We start from the raw sequence: 19,640 nt of genomic DNA on the forward strand, positions 1-19,640 counted from the left end.
TCTTCAATCGTCAAGCCTTCAGTAGCAATTCTGTGATAATTTGAGACGCGATTCATTCAGGATTGAATTCTCCGGACAAATTAGATAACGGATTCATGTGGTACTCATTGATATCTCGCCTCCTTCGGTCTCAGCAGAGTGCCTATGATCCATGATTTTCAGCGACACACAGACTGCCGGCTTATAGTGTGGTTCTTATTTCGTAACATGAGGATTCATTCACACTTAAAAAAGCTTCATCGATCTATCGGCCAGGTCCTAGGCTGACATTTTATGAGCCAAAATGACAGTACATGAACTGTGATCAAGCACGTGACTGAAAGATATGGTGTCGTCAGAGCTGATAGCCTTTTCATCGTCTTACCAATCGCTGTTTTGCTCAACGGTTCAGCGTATTCCGGGTAGCATTTTGCTCCTTTTTGGCGAATTTCCAGAACTAAATTTATCCACCTGTGTTCTACATGTTGATGTGCTTTTACGACACCATAGAAATTTTCGCTGCCTTAATTACCAAGTATCCAAGAACGACACCATAGAAATTTTCGCTGCCTTAATTACCAATGTATCCAAGAGATTTTAAAAGCATTTAGTTTTTTTCTAACCGGTTCGTCCATCGCCATTTCACAAGGCGAATGCCAGCTTCGGTCACTTTGGTATCGTTCACTAATTATCATTCGGTTAGTCTTGTCACCTACTTGTAGGTTTCAACACTATTGCATTAGTAACAGACGATATGTAGAGAAGAGATACGTGCTCTGATTGGTTCGTTGGGTGTTTCATCGTTTTACGTGTCCAATGCTTGGTTGACCCGGACGTTCAGCAGTCGGCCAGTCCTATTCATTGGCTTTCCGGAATGGGATCCAAAGAAACAAGTTTGAAGTTCGTTCAACGGCAGCAGAAGCAAATGGTCAGGCAGCACAAAATCATTGAGGAAACGAATCACTCTATTTTGAAGTAGCTTTGAGTCAAGGTGAAAGCTCCGGAAATCTGCGCACTATCCTAGGACCTCACAAGGCATAAAGGCATAAATGCTCATCAGTTTCGTCTCAAAGTGGTGCATCGATGTACCAGAATGATCAGCGTTCAGAGAAGAAGAAAACAGACGGATACCGATTTATTCAGGTTACCATCAATAGAGTAAATGACGCCAGGGAACACAGCAAAGTGTCTCAACTCATTCCAGCCTGAGTGTCCAGACATAAAACAACCCAGTCCATAAACTACAAGCCTGTCGTGTGAATGATTTGCCATGGAGAATAATGTATGATGCAGGTATCTGCCCTGGCCTATCGTGAATCTAAATATCAGGCGTTTGATTTCTACGTCCCACTGATTACGGCTTACAGCGTTGACTGTCATCAAAATATGCTAAGATTGCATCCCCCTCACAAGGAACTTGTTTGTCAAAATAGTGTTTATCACTGGAAGGATGGATGAAGTCGCATTATCCTTAGGATACAGTGGCACATACAGAGTTGCTGTCCTGACCCTTGGCATTACTGACCCATGAGTCTACCTACACTCTCCAATTATCTCGAATGAACTGCGTTAGAACTACCTTACGGTCTTGTTCGATAACTATCTTAAGTTGACTGTAACAGCCTGGCTGGCGGATGGTTCAGAAACGAGAAGACTGCAAACACCTAGCCAGTTAAGGATTGCAAAAACAACTGACACTTCAGTTGTCTACCAAGAGCACTAGTTCATGTGAGCCTGACTAAATTTATAACTCCCACGCTCTAAAGGCTCAGCAGACAGTTCTCATTAGTTGCTATCCCCTCTCAAACGAGAAAACAGCTTTACTTAAAATCATCTTACTATCAGCTCAAACTCTTGCTCAGATCATAATCGGTGCATACGCTCTTACTGGGATGGTTTCCAAAGGTAGCGGTGGTGCGCGAACATTGGTCAACTAGTGGACAGGATGGGCACAAGTATAAGGCGGCTCTTCGAAGCATTGGACAAACTGAACACCGCTCATGTTAAGGACAGGTTCACGTGAGGTCAGTGCACCCTGTGGAGTGGTGGCAGCACCTTTGCCAGTAACTACGTCGATACGGCCTAGCTAACGTCACTTCTACAGAGCTAGACCATAATGATTTCCCCTTTGGTGTGGGCCGACAGAAATGTAGATCATTCAAAACAGGTTGATGTGAGTAAGAGCTCAACAAATCCCGCAAGTCAGCATCTGTTTCCAGAACCAGAATATTGAGGACCGTCACAAGGAAAACAAATGAAGGGCAGATTCCTCTATGTATTGTCCCATGGGAACTAGTTTACCCTGATCGATAGTCGTGTCTGAAACGCGTCTAATGGAAGAAACACGGTGACGACCCCCGTCACTACAGCAACCATAACTACCATTGATCTGGGTGGAAAGCTTCAAACGTCAGGATCTACGAGGTTATTTTTCCATTACTTCCTGTCTGAACCGGAACTACATTTTCCCGCTCGACACGGTAGTTTGACCACTCATAAATCATCTCGGCGAGAAGGATACACGTTTTGGGTGACTTGGGTTGCTAGGATACACACCGATGGGCTTGTCAATTCCAAACCAAACGCCATAAAAACGACCTCTGCCTATATTACGCGGACCTAGGATGGGGACAATTTGTAGATGCAGAATTATTATCCCAGTGGCCAAAAGCTAAATTCAAAACTTTCTTAAGAATTTTGGCATCTACATCCAGCTTATGATGTAATGTTTTAACCACCCGCCTCTACATAACTGACACCCAGCAAATTATTGGGTTAAAAAGGCGAAGACACCCGCAGTTTCGTCTGCTTGTGCTGCATAAATCTCAAGTAGTCGTATTCCCGTTTGGCTTTTACAGCTAACAGTAGGACAGAAGCCCATTTCAAAAGGTTAGAAGGGGGTTATCTAGCTGAAATACGCAACCGAACACCATGGGCGGCTTCCGCTACGAGCGAAATGGTTATTGTGTTTTTCCACCCATAAACAATCCGACAAACTTCTTTCCTTTGTTTTCTTTTAACTGGTTATTTCTTATCCTTTCTCTTAAATGCAGAATTTTGTTCACGTCATTCTCGCGTGTCCCTGAAGTCTCGGTACGGTAGTCCCTCACTATAAGCACGACTGGGTACCATCCCAACTCTTCATTATCTCGAGGTTGTTGTTCATTCGGAGGTTCGGTCTAAAGCAAAGCCAGAATATATGCTTTCTAAACACGATATATACTGTTACATTATATTATTGTATGCGTCACATAATATATACTGTACATTATGTATTATGCTTTGATTGATATTTAGTCAAATTTGCTCGCATCACTGTTCCTGCACTCGCTAGGCTTAGATCGTAGACTTAGTGAGATTGACCATATGAATCCTTAAGTACTCGTCATACATACATAGGCTGAATTCATCTTCATAGACCACTTATTAAAAGATTCCGTGAAAGTTTTCTAACTGGTTAGGATCAACGATCAAACCAAAAAGAACGACCAAGTTATCTCAGCCGAATACTAAACAGGAAGTCAGATCAACAAGTGTCCAACTTTACAGCGCTTCTTTGAAATCAGCTTTGACATGGTCTTTAGATCATTCATTCTTGATGTTCATTCATCCTTTGGATACCCACCACCGGTCGTAATTCTCTCCATAAACTTGGGAGAAATATCAACAGATGGTACGTCATCTCAGTTCCCCTACTCTATCTTAAAGGTCGAAGTCTCCGCCATGCAATTAGATACACGCACATCGGGTTCTGTGATATGTGGATCAAACGCATTATCTTTTAAGGTTAAACTTCAATGAGAGCTGGTCGTTCACCTTAACATTTCGTCTTCCCTGTTGTTTCACCTCTAAGCACGAAAAGAACATTTTTCATCGGGATATCAAAGCGGATAACATCCTTTTCACAAGTCGAGCTCCTGGTGTTGCAGCGAACCCTCACACTGCAGCTACCTACCCACCAGAAGGTCATCATGTGGCCCGAGCCAGAAAAGTTAGACCCCCTATTCGTCGGTGGCTTCGAGTACGGTCTCGAGATGTACACATTAATCAACGTTCTCTGTCCGAAAGCAGTCGAGTTCCCCGACAGGCTGGTTCCTGGGGAACCTCATCAGGATTGGCAGAACGCGAAAGACGAGACGTTCGCGAGAAAAGCTCACCATGGAGTAGCAAGTCTCGCCCCAAGAAAGAAGGAACCGTTCATGAACTTTCACTTACAGATCGAGGTAAGCCATTTCCACTTGGTTAAAATCATCAGAAAATATGCTTTTGGTCTTTTGCTTACTACGCATTGTCGTCCCATAATATCAGTTGTTCCGCATACAGGGATTTCCAAAAATACTCTCATTTGCATAGAAATTCACTTTCTACGGGAGACCCAAGTTAATCCAGCTGAATCTCACGCTTGCTGATGGTCCGCTTCTGTACAATTTGAACTCAAGTAGAACATGAGGACGAGGGAAACTCTGGGACTGTACCTATCTGATGGGCCCCAAAAAGGGTGGAACCATTCGTGGGCTGCCTAAACGTTTTCGGCAACCTTAGAAGTACTACGTCACGCTTGAAGAATGTACTGCGATATTCCGAATGCCGTACCAACTAAAACATGAAGCGGCCCGGTGCATCGCATTCAGTTAAAGCGGACCATTAGAAAAACGAGTGATTCAGTCGGATTCAATTTAGTTTCCTGTCAAAGCCCAATTCTTGTGCAAATGAAAGAATTTGTCGCGGAAATACAAAACCTAAGATTTTATCTGCACTTTCTGCTGGATATTGTTTACTATGCCTTTTCCATCCTACGTCGTAGCTTGAAAATGGTCGATAAGATACCAGGTTTCTTCTATTTAGTTTTCCTACATGAGCCTTCGAATGAGATTACATGGAGATTTCCAAACAATAAAATACTCTTCTGCTACTCATCTGGACGATGCCCATACAAATGGAAGGTACGTGTTGCTTCAGCAGATAAGAACCCCGCCAATACACTGTCATGAGATTCCAATCAACTTATGCGAGCTGGTTATGCCTCCTGAACACTATTCATGTTCTACAGGTAGTTGGGATAGCATACTCGGCGATTAACAACAGAGTTAACTCGTTTAAAGCATGTCTTTCCAAAGTTGGCCGCCACTTCATTGTATCCCATCGTGGTCGGGCCCATCCAACTTACGTTGTGGTGCTTTTTGGAAGAGTTTCCACTTTTCTGATGACGACAACTTTTTTGTAACATTATATATTATACATATAACCCTTTACACCCACCCGACAAGCTGCTCCAGGAAAATCAGGTGTAGATGGTCAACACTGTTGATTAAGCCTATGGTTCATCTGAAAGATTGGTAAATGATTACACGAGTTAACTGAAAAAACTCAGGCCAATTCGCTTATTTCTGGTAGCTCAGTGGAGCGGAACGAAATCCCCCATTACGATCGGTTGACAGCGTCACCAAGCGGTAGCCAGTGAGAACCTGCAACCGATCAGATATGAGTGGTCGCAAAATTTAGGTTCTGGATACATGGTTAGCCATGCGTCAATTTCTGTCTGACGGATACATGTCGACACTCATGCTCATATCTGACCGGGAGTAATCAATACAGCCTTTCTTCCGCGCATGTACGGATTTGGGCGCAACTGTACATCACAGTAATCTACGTCATTTGACCAGGGAATACCACTTATGTCACATAGTAAGCCTGATTTTGGCAGTTGTGCAATACATTAGTGTGGCTTAGTTCGGTCTCGATAACTGAGTAGATCACCGACAGTGCTCACAACTGACACATAACCGAAATATTGTGGTACTAAACAGAGTTTAATGAGGCTAGAGTTTTTACTGTGTTTTGAGACCCCTTTCTGCTGTTAGTTTTTTAGCAGGGGAGGATCACTTGCTTTGAGGTGACTCCAAATCGTGATCCCAGTCCCCTAATGACGGAGATAGATCCACAGTTAGCCAGTCTTTAGCATGCACTGTGAGTGAGTAGTGTGATAGTCAAACGTCAATATTTACTCGTGGCGTGCCGAAATCGAAGACGATGATGACGAAAATGCACGCATTAGTCAGGCAGTGCTTGTTCGGTATCAAAAATCCTATGGACAACAGCCAGAAGCTACATTGTGCACGCTCTATCTATCAATGTGACGTGACAGATTGGACCGGTTCCCGGAATACTCAGCCAAAAAAAGACATGGTGCCTATTCTGGGGTCCGTATGAGCTTTACTCGCTTGACCCTTGGGTTGACGTTGGAGCTACGAGCGCAGTTTTTCAACTAATTTTCATTCATTCTGTTTGGCTTCGGTGCCCCGTGCTTGACTGAAAACGCCTGGAGCTATGATCTCACTAGCCGCCGCTTCACTAAAAGAGACGGGATGCAGGTAGGATAATTCGGAGTTGCATGGAAGTTGCTGGTAAGTTGAATAGGTTGAGTATCCTCGAAAATTTCCACTGTTTACGTATCGGTTTAAGCCGATCATCTGGTATTGACCAGGAAACTAATATTCGTAACTAATCTAAGCTCTAGTTGGTTGGAAAATAATTTACTCATCCATACTTCAAATGGCATAAACTTGTGCCTTTGAAAAAAAAATAATGAGAAAGAGTTTCTGATTTTCAGTAGATTTCGAATTTATTGTCCGAGAAGAATGGAACTTTCCATTCTCTATTCGGTCAAGTAGTTGCACGTCGCAATATCAGTGAACTACCCGTAAGAACACGTTAATCGGTTCTTTTCATGCCGTATGTTCTTAGGAGCCTTGTCGACTTGACTCTTCTTTGTACTTCTGTCAGCTTCAACTACATTCAGTAGCAGCTTTAAATGAATCAAGGTCTACCATAGAGGGGATGTGGAAATGTTTCTAGAAGGCAGTGATGGTGTTCATCAAATATTCGTGATTCTCCGAACCCATTTTTTAAACCATATTGTGCGTTCTTTGTGTGTGATTAATTATTACAGGATTAGTTTTTCGTAATTACCCAGCACTCTGTGAACATTGTTTTTTTTGTTTGTACAGTGTATCTTGAATGGTTGCCTAGACAACGATTAAAGCGAGCCGATGAATCGTTCCACGTCAGGTTCATCAAGCGGGGCTAAGTTTTTGGATAACATTCCCCGAAGTGAACTGGTGACGGATTCGCTTGAATTAAAGTCGCTTCTCTGCACACCAGATGTGCTCCAGTTGCAGGCACCAACTCGCGTATATATTATCCTGCCCTGCGTATATGCCCCTAGATTACACATAAGACAAATAAGCATGTTTACTTTTGAGGGTTTCAGTAAGCTGCATTCATTCAAAGCAGTATACGTTAAATTAACAGCAAAATATATTTTACGTATTTGAGCACTGCGAATCGCGCAGTTGATTTGCTCCGACTTTTCCGCACCAGTGAGATTTGTTTATCAAAAAGACTTACGTTCACACACCCATCCGGCTTCATTTCTATATTACTGCCACGTGCCTCTCTGTGCTCTCCAGCCCTGAGTCCCGAAGACTATCGTGTCAAACTGGCGGACTTTGGGTTCAGTAGACTGGCGATGAGTTCAGATCAGCCTCTGACTACATTTTGTGGATCACCGGCCTACGCAGCCCCAGAGTTGTTTGAAGCACAAAAGTAAGTTGATCAACCTCCCAGTGTTATTTTATTCGGAACGACAAAAGCCCAATCCTTCAACGGATAAAGAGGACGAGTTTTGATGTTTTCAAATCTCGTTTCGATGCGTGTCCACTACATTCTGTTCGCGATGTGCTACTCACACTGTGTACACCAAGAATTACACGAGACTAATCAAAGACTTTTCCTCACAACACAGCGAATCATGATGATAATTTATTCTTGCTCGCTTTTCTAATCTCATGCTCCTTACTACTAGGACGATGCACTCATAGGATATAAGCCAAAAAGGATGAAGACCATATAGTGACAGATGGCGGGAAAAATTGAAAAGGTTTGAAAATATACCTAGGCTAAATTAGAACGGAGGAATTCCTTTTATGGATAGGTGTGGTAACGGAACTGCCGATTAAATGCACTCCAAGTGCTGATGATTTCGTGATTTTCAGGATGTTCCTCAGCTTTAATCGTAGACTAGTAATTCATACTTAACCTACAGAGTAAATACATTGATGTACTTATTTGCGGTAGTTTGATGCCCAAATCACTATCATTTTTTCATGGAAACGAACAGCGGTTGACGCTAATTTTGCAATCACGCTCCATGACTAATATGACCATATGCCCATCCACAGAAAATGAGAATTCGTCTTGATCTGGTTCCGGTCTCCACAAAGATAACACCATTTTCCTTCTGGAGAGATATCCGCCTTAATTTTTATTGCCAGTGAAAAGTAAATCACACGCCTAGGCATGTGTCCTAATAGGGACCTAAGGTAATGCGGCAGAGCTAGAACAGTCAGTTTGTCCCCCGTGGATTTCAGCCGACGTATCCGACCAAGCAATATGCTTTTTATACTTACTTGAGTGCAACATACATATTGACTGAAAGACATCGAAGGAGAATATCATCAGAAAACAAGCTCAGTCACCATCTTCAGCGTCGTTTGGAAACCGGTGATGATCGAGATAATTATAGAAGCCAACTTTGCGGAAGGGTATTTTATAGAAGCGTGGTCTTTAAATGAAAAAATAAGATTTAAATAGTTAACCACTTGATGCGGTACTCCAAAATAATGGCTATCCGAGGAACTTCTTGAGGAAGTTTTCAATAAATCGAAGCCAGGTCATTTTGTAAACACAGGCAGAAGAGAGAAGAATTACACTTACATATATTAGAAACATCGGTGAAATGACTGGAAGACACTTACAATAACACAAAAGAACAGTCACGTTCAAGCCCATAAACAGGTTGAGAAGGAGGCTCTTGAAACCAATGAGAAGAACTGATGCAATGAAGAGGACAAAATTAGACCCCAAACTTCAGTGCAGCGACTGCAATAAGCACCTTTTCGGCCATACTGGATGGAACCTTATCACCAGAACACACAAACACAAGCTTATCAACAGAAGAAATGCCCGGTATCACCTATTTTACAAAGAAAGGCAGCAGTCCGACTGGGATAGAGTTCAAGTACTTGCCCACTCAAAAACAAACTAAAGTGGGAAGTTGCCGGGACCTGTTACTCCACAGAGAAATCAATCAATAAATACATCGACGTGGACCGATTTTATCAGTCACTGTGGTCAAGAGAATTAGACAATTACTGGACTCTAACCCATGTAGGAAATCAAACAGCCCAACGGCAGTCAAAGGGATAAAACCAAAAATAGACGGTTATCCGACTAAACAATCTAGTAGAGGATAAATAGACCATGGGGCAAGAAGGAAACGGACAAATCAGGGAGGAGTAGTGGAACTGTCGAAGTGAAGGCAAGCAGATGCAGGGAAACGGGACCACAACACATCTCGAATTTCAAGCTGACCAACCAAATCACGCAACCAAACCAGCCACCTCGCAATTAAGTAGTCAAGTTAGAATTATTACGTACCCTTAGGAACCACAAAAAAGAGAAATTTACCTATCCAACTCCACAGTGACAATGTCACCTCGATTCGTCAAGCGTTTGCAATCCAACATCCAAGCTCCGTAAACTGACCAACAACCAAATCAAACCACTCCGCCATCTTCTGTCAGTCGTGTCTTACGAAGATGGAATACGGTAACTCAGAGGGATAGCCTTGCAACAGCCACCAGATGAGTTGCAGAACGAAATATAGAAACTCCATACAGCAGTGAGTGATTACATTGGCCATCAGAACTGTTTTACCGATCATGAGGCTATGAACCTTGACGTTGATACCTCGGGGTAATCTAATCGTGAAGAAGATTTTTTGAGAGTGACAACATTTTGCTGAGAGGAATAACATGTTACGGGCGCTGGATAGAGTCCGGTGGGCAAAATTATAGTACACATCACGACCTTATTTCAGGTGACTAGCTGTGCTCCGCGATGGCTAACTCCCCTTCTCGTAGATGATTCTGGCAACTCAGCTACTTGTGAGTTGCCAGTCTGTTTACTCCCGCGCGTTATCGGTTGCAAACGACGATGCGCTTGAAAATCGTTTCATTTTAGCATCAAGGACGCTGACCAGTCCCGAAGTATTATAAGGAAAAAATTGTCCCAATTTTCAAAGACGTCTTGGGAACCGACGTCCTTCTTACTAGCCTTCGCATCGTTGAGTTTGTAACCGACCGACAAGAATACGAATACGTCCTAACTGGCAAAAATGATGAGGTGTGTTCGTGATCGGAACAGTTTGTTAGCAATAAAGCATAAGACCGGCTTACTAACAACGATTTCAAGAATGAATTTAGCGTAAAAGTTGAAACACAAATGTTAACTGTTAGTTTCAACTGTTGGATTTTTGGAGCAACTCCTCTTTGCCAAGCTTCGGAGTGGCGGGTAACCGGAAGAATTCATAATTAGTCTACACCATACAGATAACGTCACACTTTTGCGTAGAACTACCTCTATCCAGTAAATGAGACGCACACGTTTGGACGCCGCAAGGCGGTCTCTCTTAAAAGCCGAGCATGGAATTTGAGTCTTGGATTTCATCCTTCAGAATAAGTCGAGAGGTGTCAACGAGCTGTTCTACTCTCGTCGATTCATCAGCATTGTGTGTCTCATGGGTACTGAGGGAGATCTGATGGATAAAACCTCCCTACAAAGTTTATTCAGATGGAATTCGGAACTGAAAAAATATCAAATACGTATACACCAGTGAGAAGGGATTTTTCTATGGTTGAGCACTGACATGATTCACCTTTCATCTCTCAAAACTGGAAGTCCAACCACGTGACTGCACTATTACCCGGTTTTCAAGTTATTGGTGAAGTCAGAGAATTCGGGCGGTGAATAGTTAACCAGATGCTTATGGTTTTCAAGACTTAAAAATAAGCGGTATAAAACATTCGTTCCACAACCGCTATCGTCTTAAGGGTGGGATTCGTTCAAACATCCGTTCTTTCTTCGCCATCTATCCACTATTTGCCTTCAGTTGTCAATAATCTGTCTTCATTTCTTTCACCAAGACTTGTTCCTTCTCAAAGTACCGCTTTCTTTTGCTACCCTCTTGCATCATCAGTGACACATCTAGACTATCCGTCCTCATGAAGGCCAAAATTTGGCGTTCCTTAAGTTCATTCTGAATGGTGAAATTTATATCATGGATATTGTGGTTGACATTCTTACTCGTTACAAGCTAACTTTGCGGACCGCAGGAAGTTCCTTACCATCACCGAACCCTCATCCTACTGTGTTTCTCAGTGGGTTCTACTCCAGGATTATCAAAAGAACTCTCTATGTTTCTTTGGTTTCGTATTCGCCAACTACTTACAATAACTTACTCTAGAGTTTGACATGAGAAGAAGAGACATAGGAATGTTGTGTACCGTTAAAACATCAAAGCTTGTAACAGGTATAGGTTACAAAACAGCTTTGCATGAACAATGACCCGCAGTACGTAGAAATAATATTCATAACACACAAAACCTATAAACTCACTTTAGAAATGTAGTCATTTGTGATTTCCGGCTCCTTCATCTCGGTGCTAGGGGCAAAGATGAATACGATATCCCACTAAATAATACTCGTAAATCAAGGTAAATCAAGGTTATATTGGTCTAAAAAGCATTTTGCTTTACAATGACCAAAGGGTATTGGTGTGTGTGTGTGTATGTATACGGATAAACGGAATGATATGACATATATGTTCTATTGTTTTTAATCTGCATCTCAGATGTTGATGAGGGAAGTTGGGTGAGATCTTATGTATTCGTCAAGCGAATGCTTGAAAGTCTCGAGGTTATCACAATCCACAACAGATGTTGGTAGTTTGTTCCACGTGAGGGATACGCGGACTGAAAAAAAGTAGCGCGGACAGTTAATGCGGGAACATGGAATGTCAACGGCCAATGGATTCCGTCGGGTCTGTCGGGCCAAATTAACTGTGAACAAGTGTTTTAAAGGGTGATTAGGGGTGTTTATTATCTTGAACATCAGGATGAGGTCTCCTCGTATACGCCGATAAGTTAAATCAAACAAATCGAGTTTACGTAGCCTTTCACTGTAGGGAACGTTTCGGAGGCCAATGACCAGCTTGGTCGCGCGGTGGTAGATACGCTCTAGCAGTTGTGTATCCTTTTGCAGCCATGGAGACCAGGCTTGGATCGCGTATTCCTTGTTCGGCCGGAGATATGTGTTCATGATAATAGGGTGACATCTGGCTCTACTTGTCGGTTTGTAGTACTGCAGTGATACGAACTTGAATAATAAGGTTTAGTTGGGCAGTAGGGAGACGAGGCTCGCCATAATTTCGCTTGCCGCGATTGAGTGGAGTACAAGTCTGGTCTAAATTAACGCGCAACTACGACTGGTTCAAAGGCGCGCATCTGGGGTGACCCCATTGCACTGAGCATCCATGAGTCAGTAACATAAGGTGCACAACCAGATAATAACTTAAATTAATCTCGCCAAGACTCGAATCGTCTACATGTGCACAATAATGCATGATTGCTGATGCTAATTTTAGTTGAGTAGAACAGCAGAGAATGTCGGTGGTCCAGGCTGTGAGGCTCGTGACAAAACCGTTCGCTGAGTGCGACAATTCCGTAACAAAAACTCCCGGACTGGGCGAATAATTCAAGGATCGACATCTAATTTATTCAGTTCTCCCTCCTTCAGATACAGTCCGTTCTTGTTGCAAAAGTCATGCTTATGGCTCCTTTTCCAGCTGAAAAATGCTATCGGCCCATCTCTTCACCCATAAATTATCCCGATTTCTTGAGTCAGTCGCACGTTGCCTGGAATACGGTGGTCACGGGAACAACCATGATTGTTGGTTTTTACGTCATCGTTCTACTAGTCAGTTGTTGGAATTCAATTCATGTACCTGTTCGTCAGTGTTGCACTCTTCCCGTAATACCAGCTCATGATGCCGGTATCTCGATTATGAGTAACTGGCGGTGGTGCGCATTTTCATGCCACTATGTTCAGGCCGGCTGATGATCTGTACCAGACTTCTTCAGGTTTGCTCGCCGATCCAAAATCTTGCATGCGACGCCACATTCGGTTCCTTGAAAGCCGTCTCTGGCTCCCCAACTATGTGCAGGCGCCTAGTTGTTTGGCCACTGCCGATCAGCAGATCCAATTTAGATGCCAGTAACTTGCGAGTTTTGTAACCCGAACACACTTCATCCCATGCTCTTTCGACTAACATTATCTTCTTCCTTATGTGTGCCACGCCTGCAAAACTTTTATGTCTGTTTAACAGATATTAATATCCTTTTAACTGGTATAAATGCTAAAGCTCCGCCGCTGATTACAGATAACACGAGGTTAAATCTAGGACAGAAGGTATCAGACATGGGGTAACGTAAACTACATACACTTTACACTTTTTCGTAGTGCAGATTTATTACCGCTTTGTGCGGTTCTTGAGCAAGGCTTGTGGTTATGCTAAGAGGAAGCGGTAAACTCTGAATCATTCTCATTCTAAGAAATTAACTCTGCTGAGCCCCTGTCCACAAGAATCCAACAATGGGTGGTCCGATAATGTTGTCGCAACCATGATTAATTTTTACTGTTATGAAACTGTCTTATTGGAATATCACTCTTGTGAATTCGACGTTTGAGGTCCAAAGGGATCGCTCGAATAATGTCATCCTGAAAGACCTGGGTGATCTCATAGTAGCGTCTTGGAATGTAGCCCGGTTTGTGTCACATGACTAATGGCTATCACCTTTATTGGAAAGTTCTCTTCCTGTATTCTTCGTACAACATTCATTTTCGTAAACATTTATGAAGAACTGGATGTACATACTCAAGTAAACAGCACTTTGATCTTTCAGCTTAAAAGTAGGTGTCGTTCATACAGTTTCAATTTACTCCCTACCGGTTTCCCAGACATTCTGATGCTACCTCACTATGTGAACAACTTAAATTCCGGAAGCCACTTTCTATGCTCCTTCAGAATCATCATCACCAGCTGTAAGAACCTCGTACTTGTCGTAGGGTGGATCCGCCAAACGACTTGAGCACGTACCATTGCTTGTGCAGCTCGGAAGAAGTGTATCTACGATTTGGGTTATCTTCACCAAATTAATTTATTCGACCTACATAATGACTGAATGTGCATGCAATATTGCCAATGTTTTTACCTTGCTGAGATATTGTATGCGAGTTGTCCTGATATCTGAATACAAGGATGGTCTAGGTCCAGTTCCGTGCAACAGTTTATCATTCAGATCGGTTGAAGTGAGGGGGGATAGAATGGAAGCGGTATGCAGTTGCACCAATTGGTTCGTGGCACAAAGAACTTTGGAGTGATAACTGTCTAGATGGTCATCAACTGAACAAACATGCTACCTGCATCTGCGAAGCTCTGTAAGAAGGATTGGATAATACTGTCCGTCTAGGAAAACCCACATCGCTTAGCACCGTGTCTATATCCATCGGTCCGCTGTGAGCATTAATGATTAGTCTTCTGCACGTTTCCATTTTCGTAGGTACTGGGATACGTGAAAGACGGTGTACTTCGTTAAGATTGTTGAAAAGAGCTAAGCCAGTCCGGTGTGTAAAGTAGGGTACGGTTCCATTGTTGCGACTTATCCGCAGTGCGAATCATAACTGTTTTGGAACTGGGTTATTACTTGAACAAATCCACTAATGATACAAAAAAATTGACAAGGGCGAGGTCGCGGCCCCATGGTGTGCGGTTATCACAGTGCGAATCATAACTGTTTTGGAACTGGGTTATTACTTGAACAAATCCACTAATGATACAAAGAAAATTGACAAGGCCGAGGTCGCGGCCCCATGGTGTAGCGGTTATCACTCTGGACTCTGAATCCAGCGACCCGAGTTCGAGTCTCGGTGGGGCCTCCGGTTTTCCCAGCTGCTCCGTTTCTCAACTCTAATGTTGCTATAGCGCCTTTACGTAACACAGGCCCTGAAACGATGTTTTTTGATCTCGTGTTGTTGCATCAGACCGGTTTTGTCGCATCCACTTGACTGCTGGTGAGCAGCGCATACCAGCTGACAGCGGATGTACGCTGACGGTGGATGCCAAGACGTGACAAACTCTATGTTACTCATGAGTAGCCTCGTGAATTACACAATTTAAAGACAAGTCAGGCAGTCATCTTCCGATCTCAGACCAAAACAAGAATTGAGCTACCTAATCCGTAAGCGCTTTTAACGGTTCACACGTCGGTCTACAGATAAGCTGGCTACGTTAGAGCACCGTGGTACCGCCTGCATGAACACTGTGAGACGTACAACAGCAACTTTTCAATCAGAGATGCTTTCATTTCTCCACATCGCTGCCTGTCTAAATGAAGTAATATTTTCCTCAAATCATTGGGCTAATGTACGCAGATTGTTGTCGGCCTCCGTACAAGTGATTTCCTGATATTTTTCGACTACATGCTGTTTGCAGCTATCAAGGAGGTCCCGTGGATATATGGGCATTGGGTATCGTCTTGTTCTTTCTCCTTACCGGACTGCTTCCTTACCGTGGCTCTACTGTCGGACAAGTTCGGCGGTTGGTGCTGGAAAATCGTGGATCACAACCTCCGGCTTGGTTGTCCCCGGCTGCTACGGCACTGTACTCACGATTAACGGCCAGACTACCCAGCGAACGACCAACCGTCTCTCAGCTAATTGAATTTGCTGGACAAATGGGCTCGGGTTCAAGAGATGCAGGCTTGGGCGGTGGCGATCAATTTGGTGCGACCACTATGGTGGAGGCAAGAGAAATGTTGTGGGCCAAATGGCTACACGGTCAATCATTCCCAAAAGCACTGCCAAGATTCAACCGATGCGCGCCAGTAAGTCAGTTTTCCATCATTCACTCAGAATTCATAATTCTCAGATTCTTTGGAATGTAGTTTCATACAGCTTTCCTGCTGTATCAGATGCACGCAGTAAAATGCGTATGCCGGAACCCAACTAAACATCAGTTGGTCTTAGCTTTTTTAAACTGATTGAGGTATGTAAGCGGACGAATAGACATAGTAGTACTATCAGTCTGTGAGACACTACTATTCGGAATGGCCCAGGATGGAATCGTAAGTTATCTAAGTTGGTCAAGTGGCTTTCAATTCCGCATATACCCTATGATTGCGGTCCTTTCCAACAATAAAACATCATGAGTGGACATCAAAATTTGACCTCGATCAGTGGGTTCCTTCCAGGTAGGCGCCATGCAGTGCAGGGCCGCACGTCAGACCTGAAAAAGAAAGGAGCAAGGCTCATCCAAAAAATAGGTCGCTAGCTCGTGTTATAAACGTTCTCATGTCAAACATAGTGTAAAAACGGTTTGTGTTGTACCGAAAGTTAGCTGCCAGATACCTCCAAAAGAGCGACCCAGTAGGGGAGACATGGGAACTCTACGAAAGTGCAAGCAGCGAATGTTAGTACTTTGTTTGTCTTGCTTGTTAGTACCTTGGTTTTAAACATGATAACTTGTCGACTACTTTCAGTCCATAAATAACAATTGTTCCACCATAGTAACCAAAGTTGTCCTTTCAGGGCAGGAGTACCGACTTTATATTTGTTGTGTGCATCACAGTTCGGTCCCCAATATTCGTCTTATAAGATCAGGTTTCTATCAGACCACATCAATAAAACGCTTTCAGCTTCTTTCCAGTATGAAAGAAAATGCATCTAAAAGATTGGACGCCGCTTCGCACACGGGGATTACAGTCGTCAAAGATCGTGGCAGTTCCCCATCAGTCCAGCAACCAAGTCAGTCATATTCAAGCATCAAGTCTGTCAATCCAAGCCTGTTCAGCCTCAACACACAAGAAAGCGAAGTGAGCAGCAGCAGTGGCAGCAACAACAGCGGGAACAGGGAATCTTTCATTGAAAAAAAGAAGGCCAGTCTGCCCGTGGCTCCAACTAAGAGGCCATCATCGGAGGAAATCGAACTGGAGGCGGCTCGTCTTCTAATGAAATTGGGAGTTACTCGGGAAGAAGTGGCTGCTGCCAAGAACATGGAGGCGCGCAGTGCAGTGACTGGTGCCTATCGAATAATCTTGCACCGGCTCCATAAGTACGTAATTCAAAAGCACACGTACAAATGCAACCTCGTTGGGAAAACCTAGTATGTTGTGTTTAGGATACGAAGCGTGACATTAGCGATGTAGCCCACAGTGCAGGCAAAGAACTAGCCGGAGCAACTACAGATTTATGCCGAGCAATTGTTTCGCCTCATATCCTTGTTCGTCAGATTCACACTAAGACCACCAGAGTGATCACAACCCTCTTCCTGCCGAAGCATCCTCTTTAATTTCAAGCGAAATACTTAACAAAATTGGTGAATTAATAGGACATAGTGCATTTGAAAGAATGGAATCTTGATTGTAAGTGGACATTCATTTACCAAAAAAATTACTACTAACAGGGGACAACTGGATTTTTGTTTATAATACTAACAAATAAGATTGACAGGAACTCGGTAGTTACGCCTACCTGATGAGTTGCAACAGAGGAGAGATCGGCAGTGGGTTGTAGAAGAGTTTTCACGAAACATGTATGTGGTGTTGCATCTATCACAGTCTCGGGTTTGTTGGACTGAACTGACCTGAACTAGCGCATCACGGATATGGGGTTTTTCCAGTACACACCCTTGAACAAGTATTCCTATTCGCGCGAGAAATATGAATTTAAGTAAGTCTGTCCATACTGGCTTAAAAACTGACGAAAACTGATAATAAATCTTGGGTGAAAACAAGAGATGAGCGCAGGCTTTTGATCAGTCACTCCAGGATACTCATTTACTCAAATGCTTACAATGCTATTATTCAACAGGAGTGTGGAGGATGGAGGCGAACGCGATGAAATAGTCAGTGAGATTTTGGGCACCTTTGCTTAGACTTGAATCTCTCGCTACCACTGTCAAAGTATGGTTTTATTACATACAGTCCTGTCTTTATGTTGAAAAATTATCTGTCTGAATTCTACATTGGCGTATTTTGCTTAGAACGACGGTTGTCTGTCGAAACTGCGCCTTCGACGACGCTGGTCGTTTAATAACTATTTCTGCAGTTTACCGCAACATCTTCCAAACAACAACGGTAAAGGTCTTGCATGGTTTGCGAGACCTCTTCTCTGAGGAAAACAAACACAATTTCAGTCTACGCCAACTCTTTCAATACTCTATTTTATCAAAGATTGTGCGACAAAATCCAGCCCACCCACCGCCCGAATTCTACAAAGCGACTCCGAAGTAAATACACTTCATAAGCTCACGGCATCAAACCATTGGGTAAGTTCGGAAAAGTCTGAGAACTGAAGACTTAGCTTTATGGACAAAGCAATCGAGTTCATGACATCTTTTCTGCAAGGGAGATAGGACTAGAAGAAAAATTATACGGTGGTAAGATAGCGCTACGGCAGCTTTCTGCCACGCTGCTAATATGCAACCGAAAAAGCATTACGACCGATAGAGTCAGAGTGCTGAAACCTAAGTGCAAGCAATCCAGGGTCATTACTAAGTCTTCAGCTTAAATTTTTCATTTCCCCTATACGTCCGTACCTTATTCGTTGTGAGTAACCATGGCTAGACTTCCAAAAGCAGAACAGTAAAAAATCCATCACTGCAAACCGGCTAAAGCGAATGAAGGAATAGCACATAGTTCACTATAAGCAGTCCCCGAAATATTCGCTGCAATGGTAAGGAAATCAAACAAAACAAAAAGAAAACTTGCTTAGCAGCATTATAGGGAACTGCGTCACGCACAGACGGTACTAATAACAGGCTGGTCGTGCTTGTCTAGTTTCCAGAGCCCGTGTGTTCAGGACGAGTTGGCCAAACAGCCAACCCATTCAAACGCCAGAAAACCTATTAAACAAGATATCTTGAATGATGAATGAATGATGCTGAATGCGTGGTCATTCTGAACAAGCCATCACGACCGAACGATTACAGTTTCAGGTCAGAATTAGATGTTAGGTAATCGAGGCAGTTGTTACTGCTTCGTACAAAAGCAGTTACGATCTGCATGTGATCGGTGAAGTTAAGCATAGCTGTTTAGGAGCAGGTCACTCAAATTCCTACAAAGATCCCTGTAGTAGAATACTCGATGAGCAATAAGGATATATCCCGGCTAAAAAGTTACCGGCTAACTGAAAGGCATATAGGCCGGCCACGCTCACCAAAATTAGACATACAAAATCTCTCCTGCAGAAACTTTTGGAAATGTGGATGTACCAGCATAGAAGACGCAATCTCATCTACTAGAAGTCACAGCATGGTTGACTCTCACGTACACGACCGAAGCGGATCGTAGCCAAACGGCTGAGCGTTGAAGTTACCGGGTTCCATACTCGTTGAAATTTCGTGAGGTGAGCAATTTTGATGATTCCCAATAGGAAACAGCCGTACGATGCTTCCAGGCCTTTCAGCATACACTGACTTCCCTTACAGGAAGAAGTCTCAAATGAAATATTCCAGATTACTTCATACTACCGACGAAGCAGGTAAGAACATTTGACCAGTATTACATAACCGATCAGCATATAGACAGGTCAAATAGTTATCGGGCATTTGCGTTAACTACAGTTCTACCTCGCATCCCCAAAGGTGTGATCCAAATAAAGGAGCAAAGTAGCTGCTCAAAGCCTACTTTCACCTCCATATATAT

At 43.2% G+C, this 19,640-nt stretch overlaps 1 protein-coding gene across 1 annotated transcript; it reads left to right on the forward strand.

Annotated features, from left to right (window-relative positions):
- Positions 1–3,765: 3,765 nt before the first annotated feature.
- On the forward strand, positions 3,766–17,047 carry T265_13356 (hypothetical protein; the record flags this gene model as incomplete). Its single annotated transcript, XM_009168496.1, has 4 exons — positions 3,766–4,202; positions 7,449–7,584; positions 15,431–15,821; positions 16,632–17,047. Coding segments are annotated over 4 exons (1,377 nt in total), but the record flags the coding sequence as incomplete, so codon positions are not given.
- Between the last annotated feature and the right edge of the window lie 2,593 nt (positions 17,048–19,640).

Source organism: Opisthorchis viverrini, assembly GCF_000715545.1.
Source record: "Opisthorchis viverrini unplaced genomic scaffold opera_v5_59, whole genome shotgun sequence".
NCBI classification, from domain to species: domain Eukaryota; kingdom Metazoa; phylum Platyhelminthes; class Trematoda; order Opisthorchiida; family Opisthorchiidae; genus Opisthorchis; species Opisthorchis viverrini.